This window comes from Betta splendens, chromosome 1 (genome assembly GCF_900634795.4).
Source record: "Betta splendens chromosome 1, fBetSpl5.4, whole genome shotgun sequence".
In the NCBI taxonomy this organism is placed as follows: domain Eukaryota; kingdom Metazoa; phylum Chordata; class Actinopteri; order Anabantiformes; family Osphronemidae; genus Betta; species Betta splendens.
The window spans coordinates 5,936,497-5,957,798 of NC_040881.3; the positions used below are offsets into that span (position 1 = coordinate 5,936,497).

Consider the following 21,302-nt stretch of genomic DNA (forward strand, 5'->3'; position numbering starts at 1 on the left):
TCTCTGTGTCTCTCTGACGCAGGGGGAGCACACTGGGTGGTGGTTGGGGGGGACTTCACCCGGTTTTGTCCAATGGCTTCTCCTAAATTAGCCATGGGGGGAGGAGGCCCCCTCCCAGTGCTGAAAGAGGGAGGGGCCTGCGCCTGTCACTGTCTACTGTTTCATTATTACCTGCACAGCCCTGCAGTGTGGCCACACAGAAGGACAGGGAGACAGTGGGTAGACTCCACAGCAGGAGAGAGAGGGAGGTTTTGGTGCTTTTTCCCCCTTTGGAACTTTGGAACAGAATCGGCAACTACTGACCTGTAACTCACACTTCAGGACGACTAGCGCTGGACATGGCTGGTTGTCTGCGAAGTCGGCCGCTTTGGGCATTTTTCACCTGCTCACTCTTAGCGCTTTCTCTCAGCCTCTGGTTTTCCTCAGTAGATGCAGACCCATTTATTCCAGCTCACCTCTATCACCACAGAGCAGCGCCTAATGAAGATGACATTATTATAGCCAACAATGGGATCAGGGTTCCTTTTGGGAGGTCTGTGTACCTGGATCCTGTGAATGACCTGGTCACTGAGGTGCAGCCTGGTGATCGCTGCCACATCACAGTTCTGGACAATGACCCGCTGACCCAGAAACCTGGGATGCTGACTCCTAAAAAGTTCCCCTGCTCATTTGGACCGAATGACGTGAAATACACTCATTTTGGATCTCGAAGCCCCAGTAAGGATCGCGTGAAGCTGCAGCTTCGATACGACTCCCAGACGGACACAGTTATCATCCCGTTCATGCTGGAAGTGGAGGTGGTTTTTCAGCAGCTGGAGATCCTCACGAGGAATATGCCGCTTAACGTAGAAAAGCTCCACGGTGACAGCAACCCCATCGACAGAAGGGCTCTGGAGTTCTCCTTCGAGGACGGCGCCACACAGTGTAAGGTCACCACCCTGGTCGGCGCCGGAGGACTCCCCAGGTATGGCACGCTTTTGAATAACCCCACTAATGGCCAAATGGTTGACTGTGATGAGTTTGTAAAACAAGGCATCACCTACAAGCACACAGCTAAAACCAACTCACCAAACAGAGACTACATCCCCATGATGGTAGAGGTGCAGGATAATGACGGCAAACTTATAATGCAAGAGCATTTTCAGATGATGGTGAGGATCAGAGAGGGAGCAGAGAATACGTCTCCCAAGCCCAGCTTTGTAGCCATGATGATGATGGAGGTTGATCAGTTTGTGATGACAGCCATTACAAATGATATGCTGGCTGCTGAGGACATTGAATCTCACCCAGATGATTTAATCTTCAACATGACTTCGCCTCTAAACCCCCAGCAAGGCTATATCATCAGCACAGACGATCAGAATCTGCCCATCACCTCCTTCTACCAAAGAGACGTCAAAGATCTTAAAATAGCTTATAAACCGCCTTCAGATGACTCAGAAGTCGAAAGGATTTTCCAGCTTGAGTTTGAAGTGGTCGACACCGATGGTGCAGTGTCTGATAGCTTTGCTTTTATGATTGTGGTGAAGCCTATGAATACTTTGGCTCCTGTGGCGACCAAAAATACAGGGCAGCTCCTATTTGAAGGCCAGTCCCGAGCGCTGTCCAGCTCCCGAAACTTAGAGATTAGTGACGAGGACAACCTGGAAGATGTCCGAATCAGCGTGGTGGAGGGCTTGAAGCATGGGGACCTGACCGTGCTCGGGGCCCGCAGAAAATTCTTCACACCCGCCGATTTACACGCCGGCATTGTGGTGTACCAGCACGACGGCAGCGACACATATAGCGACAACATTATTTTTAGAATGACCGATGGCAGCAATGACGTGGAGTTCTTGTTCCCCATTACCATTGCTCCTACTGACGATGAGCCACCCATCATCAACGCCAACACCGGCCTGGTGCTCTTCAAAAATGAAGTCATGCAGATCTCACCCTTCATCTTAAGCGCCACAGATATCGACTCAGAGGACTCCACCATTAAATTCATCCTAGAAGCGCCCTTTTCCACTGTCGGGGAGCTTCTGCTAAGGCAAGCGGAGGCTCCCTCTGACCCATCGCTCTGGAAGTTCAGCGAGACAGACGAGACGTTTGAGCAGGTGGTGACTGAGTGGTTCCAGCAGGACATCCTCGATGGGAAGCTTTTTTATCGGCACATCGGACTCCACAGCACCACCACTGTCACCGACCACTTTGTGTTCAGGGTCCAAGACGACAACGACCCGCCGAATCAATCGGGCGAGCACATGTTCACCGTAAAAATCCACCCTGTTGACGATCTGGCCCCCGAACTTTTCCCGGGCACCACCCTGCACATGACAGTTCAGGAGTACGAGCTGACAAAGTTCAAGAAAAAATTCTTGTGCTACACTGATTTAGACTCAGACGATAGGGACCTGAAGTACACTGTCATTAAACGCCCAACCGACACCGATGAGAACAATCCAACCCCCTTAGGTGAAATTGTGTTGACTGACAGTCCTGGGACTTTAATTACAGAGTTCACACAGGCTCAGGTTAATCACCACAAAGTAGCCTACAAACCCCCAGACCAGGAACTGGGCATCACTCCCAAAGTGGTTCAGTTCCTCTTCACTGTAGAAGACACGGCTGGTAACACAGTAGATGGACTGTTCACCATTTTCTTACAGCCAGTTGACAATAAACCTCCAGTCATCACCAACACAGGCTTCACTCTAATGGAACGAAGTACGTACGTCATCACGTCGAAGGAGCTTCATGCCACTGACACGGATACAGATGATGACAGAATTGTCTTCACTGTGACCCAGAGTCCTCTTTACGGGCAACTGCAGTATCTGGGCATCGAAATGTCAAATGGGAAAGCGTTCTTTCTTGAAGACATAGCAAACAGCCGCATCACGTACACCCACAGTGGAATGGAATCCCTTAGTGATGTCATCAAGCTTGACGTCAGTGACGGCTTCCACGAGGTGCCCATCGCTATCAAGATCGCCATCGAGCCAGTCGACGACGAGACCCCGACCATTATGCTTCCGGGTGGTTTGCTCGGCACCACCATCGATGTGCTGGAAAACGGAGCGACAGAGATCACCAGCAACATCATCCAGGGCCGCGACGAGGACACAGACGATCTCATGCTGACTTTTATTGTAGAGGAGCCTCCCAGGCTCGGCGAAATCCTGGTTAACGGCGCGCCCGCCGAAAGCTTCACCCAGGAGGACGTCATCAATGGCGCGGTGGTGTACGCGCACACCTCTGGAGAGATTGGTCCGGTCAGAAAGCACGACTCCTTTAATCTCACTTTGACTGACATGTCAGATCAGTGGGTCGTCGGTGGGAACAAAGTCCAAGGTGTAACTGTCCACGTCACCATCCTTCCCGTTGACAGCATCCCCCCTCTCATCAGTGTTGGAGGGCAGTTTGTTGTTGTGGAAGGTGAGAAAAATGTAATAACTCTAGACTATATCCAGGCCGAAGACATAGACACAGACAATGACGACATTCTGTGCACCATCATCGTCCAACCGACATCCGGCTATGTGGAGAACATCTCCCCTGCTGCCGGCTCTGAGAAATCCAGGGCCGGGACGGCTATTACCGCCTTTAGCATTAAAGATGTCGCCATCGGCCACATCTACTACGTTCAAAGCATCCACAAAGGAGTGGAACCTGTAGAGGATCGCTTCACCTTCCGCTGCTCGGACGGTATTAACTTCTCCGAACGCCACTTCTTCCCCGTCATCATCATTCCGGCCAACGACGAGAAGCCGGAGATTTTCGTCCGTGAGTTTGTGGTGATGGAAGGTATGAGTCTGGCCATCGACGTGCCGATCCTGAACGCAGCCGACACCGACATTCCTGGCGATGAGCTGCACTTTGAGATCATCAAGAACCCAAAGCACGGTAAAATAGTTCAGCAGCTCAGCAGCGGCACCATCCCTGTGGTTAAATTCAACCTAGAGCAAATCAAAGAGGCATCCAACATCATCTACGAACACGACGACTCGGAAACCAAGGAAGACAGCTTTGAAATCAGACTCTCTGATGGGAAGCACACGGTGGAGAAAACCGTCATGATCATGGTTATTCCTGTTGACGACGAGACGCCAAGAATGTCTATAAATGACGGCCTTGACGTTGAGATCGGAGAGACAAAAGTCATCAGCAACAGAGCTTTAACGGCGACAGATCTGGACTCAGAAGACAAAGCGCTGACGTACGTTATCCGTTACGGACCTGGACAGGGCTACCTTCAGCGCATCAGCAGGTTTGGTGACGTCTTAGGTAACATCACCCTGGGAATGAACTTCACACAGGATGAAATCGACAAGCAGCTCATCCAGTACGTGCACACGGGCCAAGAGGGAATCCGCGACCTGGTCAAATTTGATGTGACAGACGGCATCAACCCCCTGATCGACCGCTACTTTTACATCAGCATCGGAAGCATCGACATGGTCTTTCCAGACGTCATCAACAAAGGTGTGACTCTGAAAGAAGGAGGCAAAGTCACTCTCACCACCGACCTGCTCAGCACGTCTGATATCAACAGTCCTGATGAGTACCTGAGCTTCAGCATCACCAGAGCGCCCAGTCGAGGCCACTTGGAGAGCACCGACCAACCAGGAGTCCCCATTTCCACCTTCACACAACTGCAGCTCGCCGGCAATAAGATCTACTACATCCACACGTCTGACGATGAGATGAAAATGGACAGCTTTGAGTTTGAGGTGACGGACGGCTACAACCCCGTCTTCAGGACGTTCAGAGTGTCCATCACCGACGTTGATAATAAGAAACCAGTGCTGACCATAAACCGGCTGGTTGTGGAGGAGGGGGAAACCAGGCTCATCACGCCCTTCGAGTTGACTGCCGAGGACCGGGACACGCCAGACAACCTGCTCCGCTTCGTGGTCACTCAGGTGCCCGTGCACGGACAGCTGCTGTTCAACCACAGCCAGCCCATCGCGGCCTTCACCAAGCAGGACCTGAACGAGAACCTCATCAGCTACCGGCACGACGGCACCGAGAGCGCCGAGGACAGCTTCTCCTTCACGGTCACCGACGGCACCCACAGCGACTTCTACGTCTTCCCCGACACCGTATACGAGACGCACAGGCCCCAGACGATGACCATTCATATCAACACCGTGGACAACGGCGTGCCCCAGATTGTGGTCAACAAGGCCGCGGCCTCGCTGAAGGTCCTCCACACGGGTCACTTGGGCTTTGTGATCACAAGCAAGACCCTTCGATCGGAGGACCGCGACAGTCCCCAGAAGGTGCTCAAATACAGCGTGTCTGAGGCGCCTCTACATGGATTTATCATAAACACCGCCGTGGGCAACGACAGCATCACAACCTTCACACAGGGTGAGCCAATGATTCATAGCAACATGGTCATTAAAAGTGGTCTCACTTCACTGGAACCAGATGTTTGGTTAACACTTTTTATATTTATCATCCCAACAGCTGATATCAATGACATGAAGATCTGTTATGTGCTGCTGGACGGGAGCAACGCCACAAGTGATATCTTCTACTTCACAGTTGAAGACAACGGTAGGAACCTTTGGCCCCTTCTTAATAATCTAATACTAGTGTGCAGTGACACCAGACAGGGGTCCATGACTGAGAATAATTTGCCTGAAAGCTCGCCTCAGATTCTGTCTTTTAATGGCTTAAAACTCAGGCTTCCTGCTCCATGTGAATCTCTCGAGTGTTTGCATCACAAAGGCTTAAGGCGTTTGGCCATGACTGACACCCAGTGTAGAGCCACCGGCCATGTTCGCCCCACTGGAAACGGTGGCGGGCTCAAAGACCAGGGGTCAAAGGGGTCATGGGCCAAACTCTAAGCGTGGGTTGATATGAGCAGCAGAAGTGGGACAGCCACACTCTCTAACTTTATTGTGGATGAACAATAGGGTTCCTGCCCTAGAGGGGCTTCTCCAGCCTTTCAGTCCCCTCTCATTCCCGCTTGAAGTGACAGTGTGGAATGTGTAAAGGTATGCGTGATAACGAATTGAGTTTAAGCTTTCTCCTTGGCGTCTGACTCACTTTATAGAATATTGTATTTCCTTATGGACACGTGAGACTCTCTCTCTACACAGCTCAAATATTAATATCCGCAGGTATTACATGACCTGAATGCTCTCGTGTTCTAAACATGCTTAGCTTTAAGAACGCTCCTGAATGAACCTGATCTACACGCTACAGACATGATGGTGAGTTACAGCGTGATCTGGGGAAAAGCTCCGCGACTCGTCACCTCTGACTTTTCAGCCATTGTAAATATAGCAAATGCAAAGCAACTGAACAGGTGCCAGTTATATAATCCTAAAATGCTGAAAATGCAACGCAGCAGTGAAGTTCTTTGTGTTTACATACATGTTAATACTGTCCAACTGCCAGAAGCAGAAGACGGTGTGGATTTGGATCTTTAAATACCATTTGGAACAAAGGAAGAGAAGCTGGGCTTCAATTAGCTTAATTTTCCCCTTTCTCCGTATTATTATTATACCAGGGTATTATGAATCAGGTCAAACGTGGAGGTGCTGTTAACCACACACAAACACAGGCGCATCCGGAAAAGATCAATTGGCAAAGTGGTGGATGCCTGAAGTGCTGAAGGGTCGAAGGGCTGCTGGGGAAGAAGCAGGAACAAGCAGGACACGTAGGGGCTTGAAGGTAGAGATGTGCAGCTGGTCAGTGTATCTGCTGATAAACCTCTGGGTCAGTACAGGCCCACGGTCTCCTTACTGTACTAACAACTGATACTTATCTGACAGATTTAAACTCATTGAACCAAATTAGATGACTTTTAAAGTTATTCATTATCTGTTCTGAAACATCAAAAATAGAAAGGGATAAACTAAGAAATTAAAGAGCACTTCCTATGTGAGAACTGAGCACCTCATCCTCCGACAGCCTTTGAACCTGTAGCTGTTTTACACCACATTAGGTTTAATTGGTATTTTTGCAGCATTTGTAGTAAGAGTAATTAAGGAAAGTATGTTGTTAAGTTAAACACAGCTTCAGCGTGAGGCAACACTGCGTGGATGCAGTGATACGGGGCAGCTGGTGGAGGGACTTAGCAGCCTTTAAAAAGTGCCTGCCGCTACATGCACTGCCCTGGCGCTTCCTCGACGGCAACTGGGTCAACTGCACACGCGCATAACACGACACAACCCCTCAGCGTTCGACAAAGCGTGTACATGTGTGAAACTGAAATGTTCACGCACAGATCCTGGTGAAGTGCATTCTGGGAGCAGGGGTCGTACACCGTAACTTCATGGTGGTCAGTGGACACATTCCAGACTCCGAAGAGGACGGCGTTTCTGCCGAGTCAGGGCCCATCAAGCCCCTCACCTGTGTTAAAGGTCCATAAATCATTCAGGGCTCAAATACCGGCATCAACAGGAGCATAGAGAAAAATAAAAGCCGGAAAAGATCGTGAACAGCTTTTGATGAGCTTTAACTTAGTCACTTCACCACCTCTCTGTCTGAGCAGCTGTTGACCTGAGTGTTTGTAACAGAGCAGCTCGAGAGCTGGAGGTGATTAATGGCCTGAACTGGAGAAATCTTACTTCCACCTGAACCTTTACACTTTAAATTAAGGAGATCTCTTCAGGGAGCTGCCCTGGTCGGAAACACCCTACAGACATTCAAACAGTGGGATACAATAAACACTTCTTTTTACAGGTGGTTGCAGCCTTTATGTATTCTTGCCCATCAGGCACGAGCCCAGGGAGAATGGACCTTTTATTTACGTCGAGAGCCTTCGCCTCCTGCATCGTCGGCCTGTGCTTGTACTGTAGTTGCAACAATGCGGCCTCCAGAAAGCACGGAGCCCGGCGGGTGGAGTGTTATGCGATCGGGTCAGAGCCAGCGGAGGAATGCGCTTCCTTGGAGACCCCAGACCTGAGGGCCGCAGACGGAGCAGGGCCTGGAAGCGAGGGGGTATCGCAGGCAGACAGGTGTCTACGCGGGGAGGAAGGCTCCGCTTTCAAAGCCCCGCGTCACCGCGTCCGAGCCCCAGAAATCCAAGCCCGTCTCAGATGGGCCGATACCGCCGGGAAGCGAGGGCTGACGACGCACGGCAGCCAAACATTAATACCAATCGTGTGTAAGATAGCGCTTCGGGATTTTGTAGTGAAATGGCCGCGACCTGCTGTGAGACTGTGGAGACTCACACCCCGACTTCCTAACAGCGCGTCAGGATCGGACATGTCGCTAGTGTCAACAGCCACTGGGAGATTTAGTGCTGATGGTGCCGCAGTCTGGGCCCCCTGTGACCAGAGGAAGCCGAGTCCCCCGGGGCCCCTCCTCACGCCCCGCTCTGTTTACTCCTCCAGGCCCATTCAGGGACTCCTTCTTCTGCTTTGGCCTCATTTGTCATCTCCATTTCTGCCGCCTTCTCTCATAAATGAGCCGTGCCATCGCGTCGTTCCCCGTCTTTCTCCTGTTTATTCTTCAAACTTGATTTATGGCTCGTGGGCCGGGGAGCTATGATCTACGGCTGCTGTGGTTATTCTTATCTGCTCTCATATGGCTGCTTCATGAGCTGCTGCAGCATCTAGTCGGGCTGTGGGTCATTTTACTCCTTTCCGGCTGTTGTCCTTTTTTCCTTTCAGCCTCATCAGCTGAGCGTTGTGTCAGACCGTCAGCTGGTTGACTGCTTCAGATTTGGGTCAGACGTTCTTGTCACTGTAACTGTTTTAGTAGCCTTGAATCTTTGTCACCTGCCGTTGGACTGACGGGTAGAATTCCATGACAAGACTGGACAGAACTTTGCTTTCTATGTGCTGTTCTTGCATTGTTATGAACGTGGAGGCCTAAAACTTCTCCAACACATCTGATTTATCTTATCAATACCTTTAACTATACAGAGGAAACTAAGTCGCCTCTTCAGTGAAATGTAAAATAGAAGAGGAGAAAAATGTATTTTGTTTACACCAACTTTCGACATCTCTGTGATTTAATAGAACGCGCATAAAAAATACAGTTGTATTCAAATCCCGGGCATCGCTGGCAGGAACACCCCCAGCATTTAAATAAACTGGATGATTAATGAGAAGCGCAGTAATGGCAGCGCCTGTCATTTGATGAGGATATTCTTAGCGGGTTGCATGGACTTGCATCATGCTGGCGAACGTCAGAGCGTCATAGACCTGTACGCGCGGCCCAACATGAGCCGATGAAAGCCGTGCTGTCAGGGGATGAGGCGACGTGACGCTGTAATGGAGGATAATCAGTTTCTGCTTCATTATTAGTCTTTGTTTTCTGCTGCACCTTCATCCAAAATCTAAAAAGCGCTCTGTGACTCAGTGCGAGCGTGACTTGGTGCTCGAAAATAACCGGGGCGGCTCCTAAGCGGATCCAGTTGGTCTCACTCAGCTCCTAAAACAGAAAAACATTAGCATGCCTCTTGGCTATTCCGTCCCTGCCCCTGCATCAATCAACCCCAGGCTCATTTATTAAATAGCTGCTAACAGGGGCCTTTGGAAACATGTGTGGCCTATAAAACTTTTCAACCGAGCAGAAGTTATGATCAGTGAAGTTTGAAAAGCTAATGGAAACGTGAGCCGAGCCAGGCTGTTAACGTGTGTATTAGGTTTGATGACTGGCCCACTATAATAGAATATATGTGCGTCATAAAATCCTAATAAATGAGACAGCTCATCGTTTCTCATTTATATGAGTGCGGTTGCTTGGGCCTGTGCGTTTGCCGCTATCTGCTAAAGTGTGCGTCTCCCTGAGGCCCTGCAGACGAAGACGTGAGGCTCACGTTTCTGGCTCCTTGAGTCATTCCTGATTTATTGAGCCTCCTGCCTCCAGCACGTACAATGGCAGCCAGGGTTGGGACGAGCCCCGGTGTGAACAATGTGGAGGCGGGCCGGGCCGGGCCGGGCCGGGCCGGGCCGGGCCGGGCCGGGCCCACACAGACTGCGGCCTGCTGTCGTCCAACCCACGAGCGAACAAAGCCGACGCGGGGGCCGTGGGGGGGGGTTGTAGGGTACAGCTGTCACTCTCAGGCACATAACCTGGGAATCAGGCAGGAAGGAGGGTTTCGTACAGCAGATGCAGCCACTCAAAGAGCTGGAGGCCCAGATGAGTCTGGAGGAAGAGCTGAGAGAAGAGAGAGGGATGTGGACCTTCCATTTTCACCAATGCTGGAGCAACAGGTGTAATAATAATAATAAGGTCTACCTTATGACAGTTAACTTCTAGAATTTATAATTCTATCTTAATGTATACTAGAAGTTAACTTAAGTTCAGCATTCACCAACAGCCCCTAGCATTATATAATTAGGTACCTGTTTGTTAAGAACTATTGGGTCTTGCAGCCGATGAAACGTCGGTGGCGGCTGAATTCTGGTCCCATTCATAAAACCTCCATTGTTCTTCGCCACGTAGCGCTGCAGAAACCCAAGGCCGCGGGCTGCTGCCGCCAGCACAGAGGCAGCTTTCTGTCCGGGGCCATGTTCATGTGATAATCCTCGATGATAGGCGCCGACCGGGCTTCTCCTCATATCAGCTCGCAGCGAGGCCGTCTGCCAGGACGCACATTTCCAGCAGCGATCAGATAGTTCTTAGTGAGACTGACATATTTCTACTGGATACAAGGATGCGAGTCATTGTCCAGTGACGAGTAGACTCTGGTTCCTACGCAGAAACAATACAGGGCATGTGTCTCCTAATCACTTTACACATGTACTGAATGAGCGCACCAGGAATGTGGAGCCAGCAGAAAAACTGGCACCGTGCATTTGTCTATTCTATTCTATTCTATTCTATTCTATTCTATTCTATTCTATTCTATTCTATTCTATTCTATTTTGGTCTATTGTATTTTTAGCTATGACTGTCGGCAACCTGACACAAGTCAACACAAAGTGTGGTGAAGGGCGACTGTCCGTGTGTGTGTGTGTGTGTGTGTGTGTGTGTGTGTGTGTGTGTGTGTGTGTGTGTGTGTGTGTGTGTGTGTGTGTGTGTGTGTGTGTGTGTGTGTGTGCGCGCTGAATGGCAGACACAACACAAACAGCTACTGTAATGTTACACTTTCACCCATTCTACAGTGAACTGGGTGCTTTGTCCCACTCGCGACCCTTCCTGGCTCCATGGCTTCATGCGGGTGTTGGGAAGTGGCCCCAGCCCGTCCCGGACACTCAGACGCATCCCCCAGTGTTTCCATTCTCCCCAGTCATGGAGCATAAACCCTGAACCGCCTTTCTTCCTCACTGAGGCAAAGCGCTGCTTTATTGTGTGGACAGGAGCCATTGTTCCCTGCAGGCTGTTTGCTTTTTTACATTTTGCTTTGGTTTAAAAGGCTCCCAGGCATTTATCAAACGAGTAATCCATCATTTCAAACATTAAAAACTGTCCTGGCGAACGTGCAGGATCTGTTTCCTGAAGTTCCTCCACTTGTCCAAGTGTCCTCCGTGGAGGAAGGTCAACAGGGCCACTGTCAGAGGGAGCAGTCAAGCATGGCTGACGAGAGACAACCCTCTGGAACCTCCCTGAGTCAAAGAATCCACTGGGACTGACCCGTTCCACATCACAAGTCACAGGTCACCAGTCCCGACTCACCAGAAAACACTGGCATCATGCAGCAGAAGTGAAGCCGAGCTGACAGTCCGAGGGATTACACGAGTCATGGGATGGGATGGATTAAGAGCAGGGCCGGCCCGTTGTTTGTGCCGTCGCAAATGTTGATGACGAGAGTGGAGCAGAGAAGAAAAGAGAGAGGGTGAGAGGAAATAACAGCGTTTCCTGAAGCAGCGTGAAGGGAGGTTTAGGGAAGTCCGGGTATTAAGTTATCGTGTTTCCCTTTCAAAATTAAAGCGCTCTCCTGAGTCCTTTTATGCCGGCTGAAGTCTGTATGCATGGCTGGTTCCTAATATGAACTAAACACACCGCTCTCTTTCTTGTACAGGGTTTTTCCAATAAAGTGCCGGTGCATTAACCTTTCTTCCCTCTTCAGGTGGAAACAAGCTAAAACCGCAGCCCTTCCGGCTCAACTGGGGCTGGATCTCTCTGGAGAGGGAGTACTACCTGGTGGACGAGGACGCCCGATTCCTGGAGGTGACGCTGAAGCGCAGAGGTTACCTGGGGGAGACCTCCTTCGTCGGTACGTGCCGACATGCATCCGTCTTCATATCGGAACTTTGAATTTGATCCTTTTTTTCTGCATTTCCGCCGCTTGTGAGATGATGATGTTACCCTGTTAAACTGTCCATTTAACAAAGATTTACAGCCATTAGCACCGTTCTTTAGATCACAAGACATTATTTATGGGCCGTGCTATAAAAGTCCCCCTATTAAAATCCCCCTTCACAATCACCAGAGTGACCTGCAGGGTTTTTACTTGTTTGAGTGACGCTCCGCATCCTCTTTGCTTCGTGAATGAGGTCTGGTTGTTTGTACATATGACCTTTTTAGAAGAGGTCACGAGGAGCAGGGTGAAGTGGGAGGCGGCCGGTGCGTGCACAGGACACGTGTGACCATAACACGTCCTAACAGTCCGCATCCCTTCCTCCCAGGCATTGCCACCAAGGACGGCACAGCCGAGAAGGACAAGGACTTCCGAGGCAAATCGCAGAAACAGGTCCAGTTCAATCCCGGCCAAACCACCGCGACCTGGAAGGTGAAGATTTTCGCAGACCAGGAGTTTGAGACGTCAGAGACCTTCGAGATCCAGCTGTCGGACCCGGTCATGGCTGTGCTGGAGTTTCCAGACAGCGCCACAGTGGAGATTGTGGACCCGGGAGACGGTGGGAGCGGCGGTGATGGGCATTGGATCAAACGGTGTTTTCTTGAAAGGTCTAATCTCTCGCGTCTCCGTCCCACAACAGAGGCGACCGTCTTCATCCCTCAGGCGGAGTTCAGGGTTGAGGAGGACGTCGGGGAGCTGTTGGTGCCGGTGCGGCGCCTGGGAGACGCCAGCCAGGAGCTCATGGTGGTGTGTTACACGCAGCAAGGTGAGCTGACAGCGGCTTCAGAGGCAGGAAGTGCCGCTTGCAGCAGCACTGAGCATTATCTCAGGACGAGCAGTGAGGCCTAATTACGGTAGAAGAGCCAGTATCAACCCAGTGTTCCCACAATCCCCCAGCCACGGCCACTGGCACCGTACCCAGCACCGTCCTGTCCTACTCCGACTACATCAGCCGGCCCGAGGACCACGGCAGCGTGCTGCGCTTCCACAAGGACGAGCGCGAGAAGCCGTGCCGCGTCATCATCATCGACGACTCGCTGTACGAGGAGGAGGAGAGCTTCAACGTCAGCCTCAGCATGGCCATGGGCGGCCGGCTGGGCGCCAACTACCCCACGGCCAGGGTCAGCATCGCGCCGGACAGCGACGACGGTGAGTGCAGTCAGTCTCCGTGCAGGAAGTGCCTGTTATTTGTGAAGCGCTGGGATTAAGCAGCAGCAGCAGCAGCAGCAGCAGCAGGGGCCGATGGTCCTTTCATGTCCCGTTTTTACTATTTTGATATCTCTCACCAAAGTGTACAGACAGCACCGTGAGCACGGTCGCCAAACTAAAAGCCCGGCTCTGCGGCGCTCTCTGGCCCGTCGCCTTCCCGTGCTGCGTTTACAGACTGCTTCGTGCATTCTGACAGACAGTCTGCTGGTTGGGAGCAGGAGGCAGGAGGCAGCAGACAGGTGCTGGGGGGAACAATGGCCGCCTCCGTGGAGGCCTCGCAGCGCTCGCCCTCATCCTTCAGACGAGCACCGGGGGAAACAGGGGACTTCCCTTTGTCTGCTCAGACCCACAGACAGGTGCTGGAGAGAGGCGACGGTGATCGGCCCGTTTCACCTACTCCACTCGCATTTCTCCCCTCCCTCTTTGGTAAAGGCTGCGTTCCTGCTCTCGCTTGTTGCAGTGCCAGACGGGCTCGCATCCGTCCCATGCGCGGTAACAGGAGTGCAATTTAGCATGATGCATAAACAACCAGTGTGCATTCCCAGACACGTGAGGAGACAAGAGAAGACTCCTCAGTGCAAACCTCTATTGTGGTTCCTCTCCTTGGTGGGTCCTGCAGAAACGCCCTACTATAAATTGTGTGTGTGTGTGTGTGTGTGTGTGTGTGTGTGTGTGTGTGTGTGTGTGTGTGTGTGTGTGTGTGTGTGTGTGTGTGTGTGTGTGTGTGTGTGTGTGTGTGTGTGTTTGGTAAACCATCTGTCTGCCTGAGTAAACTTGAAGCTTGGAGTTCCGCCAGCATCAGGCCTCTATTGTTTTCTATTTATCTGTCTCTTCCTCCCACTGATCTTTATAGTTGCCATGCTGGCACCCCCCCCCCCCCCCCCTCCCCCTCCTCCTCCTCATCCATCTAACTACGTGGCTGGTGGAAGGCATGACGGCATTGAACATGTGCCAGGAATCCTTCCTCCAGGATAAGTTGTCTGTCGCAGCATCGCTCTAAATCTAAATAAACCCATGAGAAACATTAATGTGAAAACTCTTCTCCTCCTGGATTTGTTTTTTTGCATCCGATGAATAGAAACACTGTTCATTAGGATTAATAACTTAATGCTTTAAATTTTTATTATACTCCCTTCTAACAAGTTTATGTTCCGGAAAAGACCGTGCACCTTTATCCATTGATCTTTAAGGGCAGATTGTAATTAAAAACAAGCTTAATACGCAAGTGGATGAATTGACAATGTGTCTCAATTGACGTCCTGCCCTTCGCCTGTGGACCGGCTCACAAAAGCACACGCCTTCTTCTTCTTCTTCAGGTGTGAGCTCAACCCTCTGGCGCTGAGTTCAGACAGAGCCGTCTGGACTCAGATAACTGTGGGAGGAACAGCTTTGTTCCTGTGCTGAGAGTTAACTACAAATGTGCTAATATCTATGAACATTTCACTCATTTAGTCGCCGCACTGTTCTCGCAGAGCCTTCACTGTTTTTTGGGGAACCTGAGTACGTTGCGGACGAGAGTTCGGGCTACGTGGAGGTGAAGGTCTGGAGGACGGGCACTGACCTGTCCAAGACGGCCACCGTCACCGTCCGCTCCAGGAAGAGCGAGCCCGTCTCTGCTGAAGGTACAATCAGCTGTTTGATGCTCAGATCTGAGTCCTGATGCTGTTCGACAGTGTCCGCGTCACGGCTTCTCTGTGTCTGGCAGCTGGACTGGACTATGTTGGCATAAGCCGCAACCTAGACTTTGCTCCGGGAGTGACGATGCAGACATTCAGGGTGACCATCCTGGATGACCTGGGTCAACCGGAGCTTGAGGGGCCCGAGACGTTCGACCTCGTCCTGCGGATGCCTATGGATGCTGTGCTGGGAGAGCCAAGCAAGACAACCATCACCATCAACGACACGGTCACCGACTGTGAGTGTGAAACGCACAAACAAACGCAGAACCGTTAAGCTAGCAGTGCTTCCAATGTGACTTCTGCCCCGACAGTGCCAAAGGTCCAGTTCAAAGAAGGCAGCTACAGGGTGGATGAGGCCGACGGGGAGGTGAGGGCTATCGTGTACCGGAGCGGAGACATCAGCCTGGGGTCCACGGTGCGCTGCTACACGCGGCAGGGCTCGGCTCAGGTCATGATGGACTACAGCGAACGGCCCAATACCGACGCCTCCGTCATCACCTTCCTGCCGGGTTAGGCTCCGCCCACATCGCTCCGTCCCCGCGCTTGCGTCCGGCAGTTCTGTGACCTGTAGTCCTTCCCCAGGTGAGTCCGAGAAGCCGTGCGTCGTCAGCCTGGAGGACGACTCCGTCCACGAGGAGGACGAGGAGTTCCGCCTCGTCCTCGGGTCTCCGAAGAGCAAGTCTTTGTACGGAGCTGCCATCGGGGAGCAGAAGGAAGCACTGGTCACGGTCACAGATGAGAGAGACAGTATGTGGTGTGACATATTCAGACATACCCGATCAGTATATTTATTACAATTTTAATTTATATACAATTTTTGCTGCATCTCATAAAAACACACGCGTATATATATATATATATATATATTTATATGTTTGAGTATTTCTTAGTTTTGTTTCACTGTGTTTCGTTTTCTAGAGCCCATCATTCGCTTCTCTGAAATCAAGTACAGTGTGCGTGAACCCCAGGTAAAAGGCCACGTGGCGGTAGTGAAGATTCCGATCCTGCGTGTTGGCGACACCTCGAAGGTGTCGCTGGTGAGAGTTCACACCAAAGACGGCTCCGCCACCTCCGGAGAGGACTACAACCCCCTGTCCGAGGGTAAGAACCAGGCGGCGGCTGCAGCCGGCGCGCGGCCCCTGCTGATTCACGGCTCATTCTCCCTCTCTCAGACGTGGAGTTCAAGGAGGGCGAGAAGGAGCACTTTGTGGAGATCGAGATCCTGTACGACGGCGAGCGAGAGATGAGAGAGGCCTTCACCGTGCACATGAAGCCCGATGACAACATGGTGGCCGAGGTGCAGGTGAGGCACAGTGTAACATATGTCCCGGCACCGTGCGTCTACAAACACAAGCACGGACCTGATCCGTGTTAAAATAGTCCCACGGCAGCTGGCGCTGCTGTCAGCGCGCCCGCGCCGCAGTCTTATTAAAAGCTCCTCTCTGAGGAATGAGATGCTGATGGGAACGTCCCGGCGGAGCTCGGCAGCGGATGAGCCTAAAAACAGACCTGCCACATTCTACCCGCAGCCTCCACGTCAGGCATGCGCCGCTCACGTGACGCACAGAGCTGGCCGCGGCCCAGTCCCGCTGGTTCCGCGGACTCTGATTCGCTGCCACCCGCCCGCTGATCCAGCTTCTCCTCCCTTTGCCAGATGAACAAAGCCATTGTGTACATTGAGGAGGTGGACAGCGTGGCGGACGTCACCTTCCCGGCGGTGCCCCAGGTGGTTTCCCTGCTCATGTACGATGACACGGGCAGAGCCAAGGACAGGCCCCGCCCCCCCAACGGGTACCCTGTGGTGTGCGTGACGGTGAGTGTCCCGTCCAGCGCTCGCATCGTTCGGTAAGCACCAAATCACCACGGGTTCCGCCTCCTCCTGCAGGCCTGCAACCCCAAGTACCACGACTTTGACAAGACTGGCTCCATCTGCTCGGCGGAGAACATCAACGACACCCTGACCCAGTACCGCTGGCTGATCAGCGCCCCCACCGGGTCCGACGGCGTCACCAGCCCCATGAGGGAGGTGGACACCAACACCTTCTTCACCAACACCAAGTCCATCACGCTGGACTCCATCTACTTCCAGGCCGGCTCCCGGGTCCAATGCGCCGCCAGGGCGTTCAACGCCAACGGCGACGCGGGCCTGGAGCTGTCCAGCCCCATCGCGGTGATCAGCACGGAGGAGGGTGAGTGGAAGGCAGCGGTGACTCCTCCGGGTTCTGGAGCCCAATGCTTGACTGACCTCAACTCTCTGCGCCTGCAGGCATGTGTCAGCCGCGGGTCCCCGGCGCCGTCGGGGCCGAGCCCTTCTCAGCCAAGATCCGCTACACGGGCCCGGATGACCCGGACTTCCCCAACCTCATCAAACTGACGGTCAACATGCCTCACATGGATGGTGAGCGGTGAAGTCCATTCACCTGTGACCGTAACTATCCGTTCAGCTGATCCGGGTCGCTCCCTCCCCCGCAGGTATGCTGCCGGTCATCTCCACAAGGCCCCTGTCCAACTTCGAGCTCACGCTCAGTCCCGACGGCACCCGCGTGGGCAATCACCGCTGCTCCAACCTGTTGGACTTCAACGAGATCCAAACGGGCCACGGCTTCATCACGGACGCCACCAAGAACCCTGAGATCATCGGCGAGACGTCGCCGTACCAGTACAGCGCGGCCCTGCGCTCGGCCAACTCCCTGCGCTTCTACCGGAACCTCAACCTGGAGGCCTGTCTGTGGGAGTTCAGCAGCTACTACGACATGTCGGAGCTGCTCAACGACTGTGGAGGCTCCATAGGCACCGACGGACAGGTAGGAGGCGGTCACTAAGCAAAGGCTGACTTCCTGTTTCAGCCTCACATGCCTTCTCTGCTCCTTTGGGCTCCAGGTGCTGAACCTGGTCCAGTCCTACGTCACGCTGCGCGCTCCTCTCTTCGTGTCCTACATCTTCCACTCTCCGGTGGCCGTGGGAGGGTGGCAACACTTCGACCTGCAGTCGGAGCTCAAGCTCACCTTCGTGTACGACACCGCCATCCTGTGGCAGGACGGCATCGGAAGCCCCCCGGAGGCGGAGCTGCAAGGTGCGCTCTCGGATCCGTGACCCGCCAGCGTTTTGGGGTCAAAACGTTCTCTCAGAAACAGCTTAAAACCGCTTGCTTATCTGTCCCCGTAGGAGCCATGTACCCCACCAGCATGCAGATAAACGAGGAGGGGCGTCTGGTGGTCAACTTCAAGACCGAGGCTCGTTTCAGGGGGCAGTTTGTGATGTCTCACCCAGGTGAGCATCTCTCCCCTGTGGTCATTCAATGCGACCTGTGGCTCAGATCCTCCCATCTACTTCTAGCGTTCCACATTAGTGGCCTATTTAGTGCCAGGTTAAAATAGGCCTGCAGCATTTTTCTGTTACGCTGCATCAGTGTTTGTGGCCCTGTTTGTTTGCAGGAAGCACTGTGTTATCCATGGTGATGTGCGCCGACCACTCGGGGCTGACCTTCACGCTCAGCCTGGTCCGGACGGAGCCCACGTACAACCAGCCCATGCAGCAGTGGAGCTTCGTCTCAGACTTTGCCGTAAGTCACGGAGCCGACCACGTCCCCGCTGTCGGGGGCCTCATTAAACGTAGTGCTTTGCATTGTCGGGGGTCCTCTAGGTGCGGGACTACTCTGGGACCTACACGGTGAAGCTGGTCCCCTGCATTGCTTCCCCCAACGGAGAGTTCAGCATTCCTCCCGTGTGCCACCCAAGAGAGCCTCTGACCTTTGACATGGACATACGCTTCCAGCAGGTGGGACCTTCTCAGCCTTTACTGCAGCTACTGACTGTCCACTGCGGCTTAGTTCCCCCACCCTCACTGCTTCTGTTGTTTCTAACCGCGCTACAGGTGAGTGACCCCGTAGCAGCTGAATTCAGCCTCAACACGCAGATGTTCCTGCTGTCCAAGAAGGAGCTGTGGCTGTCCGATGGCTCCATGGGCTTCGGGGAAGGGACCGATTCGGCGTTCTCTGAAGGTGCTGCACTGGCATCTAGTGGTCAAACTAGAAGGACGTGTTGAAGTCCCTCATATTGACTCAACTTTCCTCCACTCCAGGCTCCACCATCTACGGCCGTGTGATGGTGGACCCGGTCCAGAACCTGGGGGACTCCTTCTCCTGCAGCATTGAGAAGGTCTTCCTCTGCACGGGAACTGATGGATACGTTCCTAAATACAACCCCACCAACAGGGAGTACGGCTGCCTCGCAGACGCGTCCTCTCTCCTGTACAGATTCAAGATCCTGGTAAGGAGCAAAGCATTGTGGGTGAGGCTCCCCAGAGAGGCAGCGCTGGTTTCTCATTGGTGTGCGTCGTTCTACAGGACAAGGCCCAGCCCGACACTCAAGCCTCCGCTTTTGGTGGCGTTTCATTTATGGCCACACTGGCTCAAGACACGCCTGGAGCGCTGCCTCTGATCAGGCAACCAGGGACTGACGGCTTTGCGCTGTCTTCATCTCCGCTTTTCCAGGTTTTGCTCAATATGATACTGCATTCGTCACATGACATGACGCGGGTTTTTTAAAGACCCATCCATAATCTCCCCCTCCTCTTTTCTCAGGTGGCTGCCGGTCGAGAGTGGTTCATCCACACCATCTACACCGTCCGCTCCAGAGAAAACGCCAACCGCCACATAGGCAAGCGCAGTGCGGAGCCGCTCCATCACAGCGTGTCCTCCGTTGCCCAGCCCCAGGCGTCCGGCGGAGCCTCTCGCCGGCGCCGGGCGGCCCCCGCCTTCTCCGGCCCTGCTGTGGCCCAAGACATCGGTGCTGAAAACAACCGGGGAACCAACATCCAGCACATCGCCCTGGACCGAAGGGACCGCATGGTGGTCCACCAGCACCAGCCCTGGTCGCCCAACCGCGACCCGCTGCCGGAGCGCCCCCTGCTGGAGAGTTCTGGCAGAGAGCCCGCCGACACCTCCCTCCTGCCCATGTTGGTGGGCCTGGCGGGCCTGATACTCCTCGTCTGCCTCGTCGCCATGATCGTCATCCTGCTGCTGCGGCGCAAGAAGAGGGAGAAAAAGAGCCGGTTCCCGCCGTACACCACCTCCTCCTCGTCTGCCTACGGTGGCTACAACCAAAGCCATGCAGGCGTGTGGAGCAGTTCAGACAGCTCTGAGGTCTAAGAGTGGACCTCCCTCTACCTTAAAACACCTGCCCCCACTGAAACAGACTTTCTCCTCCACCATCGTGCCTTCAATGCCCAACTCTTAGCACTGAAAGAGCCCGGAACAGCCTGTGGACAGCACAGCAGCTCAGTGCCGTGGGCTCACATGCACAGAGAGCACCCAGGTTTACTGCTGCTTACTGGTCTATGATGATGGTTAGCTCTTGCTGTAACGTACGGTAGGGTTTTGCCTTTTGCAGCCAATCCTGAATCATGGATAAAGGTAGAGACCTGTAAAGCATTCAACCGCTTTATTAGTTGCCAAGTTGTAAAATATCCCTCTTTAATGTTTGCAACTGCATGAAAATCCCAGTTTAGTAAAGACTAATATTTTAAGGACAACCAATTGAAATTGTATGAAATATTTTACTATTTCTCATCTAAAGGTAACAAGATTACCATGTTTTTATTACTGTAATTCACTGTATTAATTGTGTTTAGTGCAGATTAGAGCAAACGTGACTGAATGTTATGGTGATGCTGATGGTAATGAATGATAATGTGATAACTTTTAGTATTAATATTGTTCTGTTGCGCATACGCTAGCCTGCAGTATATAGCTGAGTTAACAACACCACTACGGTGCCACTGAAGGGGATCGTAAACGTTATTTGTCGAGAACAATGATGTTCACAATTCAAAATGTTGAGGTCAAAGTGGCTGAAGTTCAATACGAAACTATTTTAGTAGGTATCAAAGTAGGACTGTGAGCATAGTTAACAGCCTGGTGAAACTTGAAAAACTGACCGCTACATGTTTCTTGTTGATCAAGTTCAAAGAAAGTACAGTATGAAATTACAATTCTTCTACAGCAACAGTGTATTTCAATGTGCCAGCTATTAGAAGACTTCATGGCTTACACGCTGTGCTCCTTTCAAGTGCATTGATGTCTGTACACTTCAACTCCCAAATACAAAACTTTTCTCAAGTGGTTTATTAATTTTTTTTAAAAAAAGGGATGTTTTGTGATTTTCAAAAAGACATTTTCTACCTCACATAGGAAGACACAGGAAAATTTTCTCAAA

General features: G+C 52.3%; 1 protein-coding gene across 1 annotated transcript; it reads left to right on the forward strand.

Moving 5' to 3' along the window:
- Positions 1 to 192: 192 nt before the first annotated feature.
- frem3 (Fras1 related extracellular matrix 3) lies at positions 193 to 21,205 on the forward strand. The gene is made up of 24 exons (XM_029162115.3): positions 193 to 5,358; positions 5,458 to 5,547; positions 11,969 to 12,115; positions 12,528 to 12,758; positions 12,840 to 12,965; positions 13,097 to 13,348; positions 14,881 to 15,030; positions 15,114 to 15,323; positions 15,399 to 15,596; positions 15,670 to 15,834; positions 16,006 to 16,188; positions 16,260 to 16,390; positions 16,742 to 16,900; positions 16,973 to 17,276; positions 17,354 to 17,485; positions 17,560 to 17,891; positions 17,968 to 18,160; positions 18,253 to 18,357; positions 18,522 to 18,649; positions 18,730 to 18,864; positions 18,961 to 19,087; positions 19,168 to 19,355; positions 19,433 to 19,579; positions 19,670 to 21,205. Exons 1-24 carry the CDS (start codon positions 339 to 341, stop codon positions 20,234 to 20,236), a joined length of 9,420 nt encoding a protein of 3,139 aa, XP_029017948.1. The 5' UTR covers positions 193 to 338; the 3' UTR covers positions 20,237 to 21,205.
- Positions 21,206 to 21,302: the final 97 nt, after the last annotated feature.